Here is a 2,887-nt window from a genome sequence, read left to right as displayed (position 1 = left end):
TACATTTTAATGTATCAATCTAAAACCTATTGCCCAAACTATGATTGGAAAAGGATGCCAATCAATAACCCTGGTATTACAAAAATAACACAAATCAAATAATGAAAACAAATGTATAAAGAGGAGCGGGCCGGGGTCCCGGGGGAGGGTAACAGACTGACTCTAGATGACCCTGTTGTACCCCTTAGCCCAGAGAAGAATCCTGATGGTGGAGAGTCTATGTCCTCGTTCCTAAACTAGATTACCCTAAATTACCCTAAAGGTGTATTGGGAGTAGACAACCCCCAAGACCCAGATGCATTTCCCCCAGCAAAGTGGGTTCCTCAGGGGGTCAGGATATAAGGTATAGTGGTAAACAATAAATAAATTGCGATAAGGTAAATCATATAAATAACAAATGATACAGTGAGGTGGCAAAGATAGACAGACAGAATAATAGATACTACTATCTGTCTCACTGTTAGAAGGTCAGCCGGAGTGATATTTACAGCCAAATACTTGACCTCCAAACTTTAGATGTGTGCCACCCCATGCAGATGCCTGATACTGTGGGCATTCTTCTATATGGCTCACTTACCAGTCTTTAATGGAAATAAATCCCATTGATCAATCGAGGACTTCGCGATCCAGCTTCCTTGCTCTCACGCCATTTCTTATCTTCATAGTTATACATTTAACTGCTTTTTATGCCTCTTTATAGAACTTGTTTGATGTAATCTTTGAATCTTTTTATGAGTCACTTTTTTCTTGACATAATATTTTTGCTATAAAAAATGCATACAGTTACATTCTATATTTTTACATTTCCTTTCCCTTTCTTCTATAGGCTTAGGATTTAAAGGGAATGTATCCTGTATTTATGGGGCTGTCTAACCCCCCCCCCTCCCTCTTCACACACTTGTCTGGACCTGTAAAGAGAAGCTTACTTACCTGCTTCCCACTTACCTGGCTCCCTGTTCCTTGTTTTCCTGGCCTGCAAAGCTCCACTGTGCTTCCTTAGCTGAAAACATGATGCAAAGGAAATTGGTCTCTGCCACGGCCAGTGATTGTCTACAGGTGATGTCAATCCAGATGTTTTCCTCGAGGGAGCCCAGCAAAGCATCACATGCGGCGAGGCAAAGAAGCGGGTGAGCCAGTGTCGGGAAGCAGGTAAGTAAGCTTCCCCTTAGAGGTCCAGCCAAGTGGGGGTTTGCAAAAAAAAATAAAAAATTCTTGAACAACCTTTTAAAACGCCAACAACTTTGTTGCAGGAGGATCATGGTTCCCAGAATAGTCAGCAGTTGGTGAGAACTATGAGAACAGCACTGACAGTCCTGGTCGTGATGTTTCCTTTCTATTTCTGGACAACTCCTTTGTTTTAGTTTTAATAATTAAATTCAAGTGTTTAATAATTTTAAATAATGTGTTTTTAACTTGTTTATAGTTATATACCGGTAGTTAGTTTAAAAAAGACACAAGTCTATCAAGTTCAACCGAAAATGTTATATCATTTATTTTTTATTTTTAAAAACTTTCCTTAAGGGTAACCATTTACACATTTTCTTCTTACATTTTCAGTGGAGATGAGCAAAGTATTCAAAAATTCGATTTGGCTGCTTCGCCCACTTTTTAAGATTAAAAAAAAATTGCTTTGTGACGAAATATTTTGTCCCGAAGCACATTTCTTGTAAGTAGTGGGTGCAATGACAGGGAGCTGCGATTTCGCCACTCCCCATCATTGTACCCCTCAGATGCTTTTTCAAAGCTGATCCCGGCATCTGACAGTAATAGTGTAAAATTTTAAAAATATAAATTAAGTCACACTTACCTCATTCATTTGCTCGCAATGGGCCAGCTCCACCATCTTGATTGAAGATAAAGTGTGAAATCTCATGCGGCCTGTGATGACGTCATCAAGTCAGCTGGCGTGGTGAACTCATACGTCACCGCGCACAGGATTTCATGCAAGATCTTCAATCAAGATGGCGGCTGGTCCTTTGTGAATGGAGGTAAGTATGTTTTTTTTTTTTTTTTTTACACTATTTAAGGGAAAATCAATTCGCTACCACGACGAGAAAGAGGAAATTCAGCTTATCTGCTATTCGAATTTTCCATGAAATTTTGATCAAAGTTCATGGACTTCAATTCGCTCAACAATAGTTTTCAGTATAGATATACAGCAGGGTGTGTGTGCGTTATGCCAGGTGCAATGAAAAGTCAGTAAAGTGTCCATCGTCTAATATAGCAATAAACAGTTAGGAGCAGCACATCAGTATCTCAATCTGGATTTTCAAAGTTGCAACAGCCAATCAAAGACTCCTGATCCTCAGGAGTCAATACGATAAAGTCCACAAAAAAAGCGATGGCAGCATCTCCAATCCAACAGGCTTTATTCACACGTGGTGCATAGAACAGTACAAAAGGTCCACAAACAGCAACGTTTCGGCTACATAGTAGCCTTTTTCAAGCTATTTTTGAAGTGCAGGCAGGAGTATATAAATCACACTTAGACCCACCTCCCATATCAATCTACCAATAACGCAATATATTGCGTTATTGGTAGTGTCATACCAACGACGTTGTGTGCTCAGCCGACCCACATGACCTGCAGGGCCATAACAGCTAAGTCATGTACTTCAATCCGACCCACATTACCTATAGCCCCGATCACTTGACCTACTCACATCGGAGGCGTCATTGCTACCATACCGACTCACCTACTCATATATTATATTTCTCCGAATGCATCGGAGTCTAAAAATTTTAGTTTAATAGATCTTCTCGCTTGCTAGGAAACTATATACTTTCTAAGGGATGTGTCATAACATCACTGACAGAAATTTCTTTATATTCGCTGATTTATATCTCGCTTGATGGGGGAACCAGGTGCACTCCAGACTTCATCTAT

At 40.0% G+C, this 2,887-nt stretch overlaps 1 protein-coding gene across 1 annotated transcript in view; it reads left to right on the top strand.

The window, feature by feature from the left end:
• The first annotated feature begins 1,105 nt into the window (after positions 1-1,105).
• The window catches only part of LOC122946594 (3-galactosyl-N-acetylglucosaminide 4-alpha-L-fucosyltransferase FUT3-like), a 9,273-nt gene continuing 7,491 nt past the window's right edge, over positions 1,106-2,887 (top strand). The window contains exon 1 of the mRNA XM_044306317.1: positions 1,106-1,149. Within this exon, the coding sequence (XP_044162252.1) occupies positions 1,106-1,149 (44 nt within the window). The remainder of the gene's footprint in view (positions 1,150-2,887) is intronic.

This window comes from Bufo gargarizans, chromosome 9 (genome assembly GCF_014858855.1).
Source record: "Bufo gargarizans isolate SCDJY-AF-19 chromosome 9, ASM1485885v1, whole genome shotgun sequence".
Lineage (NCBI taxonomy): Eukaryota > Metazoa > Chordata > Amphibia > Anura > Bufonidae > Bufo > Bufo gargarizans.
Note: the sequence above shows the minus strand (reverse complement) of the source record. Positions and strands in the feature narration are given on the sequence as shown.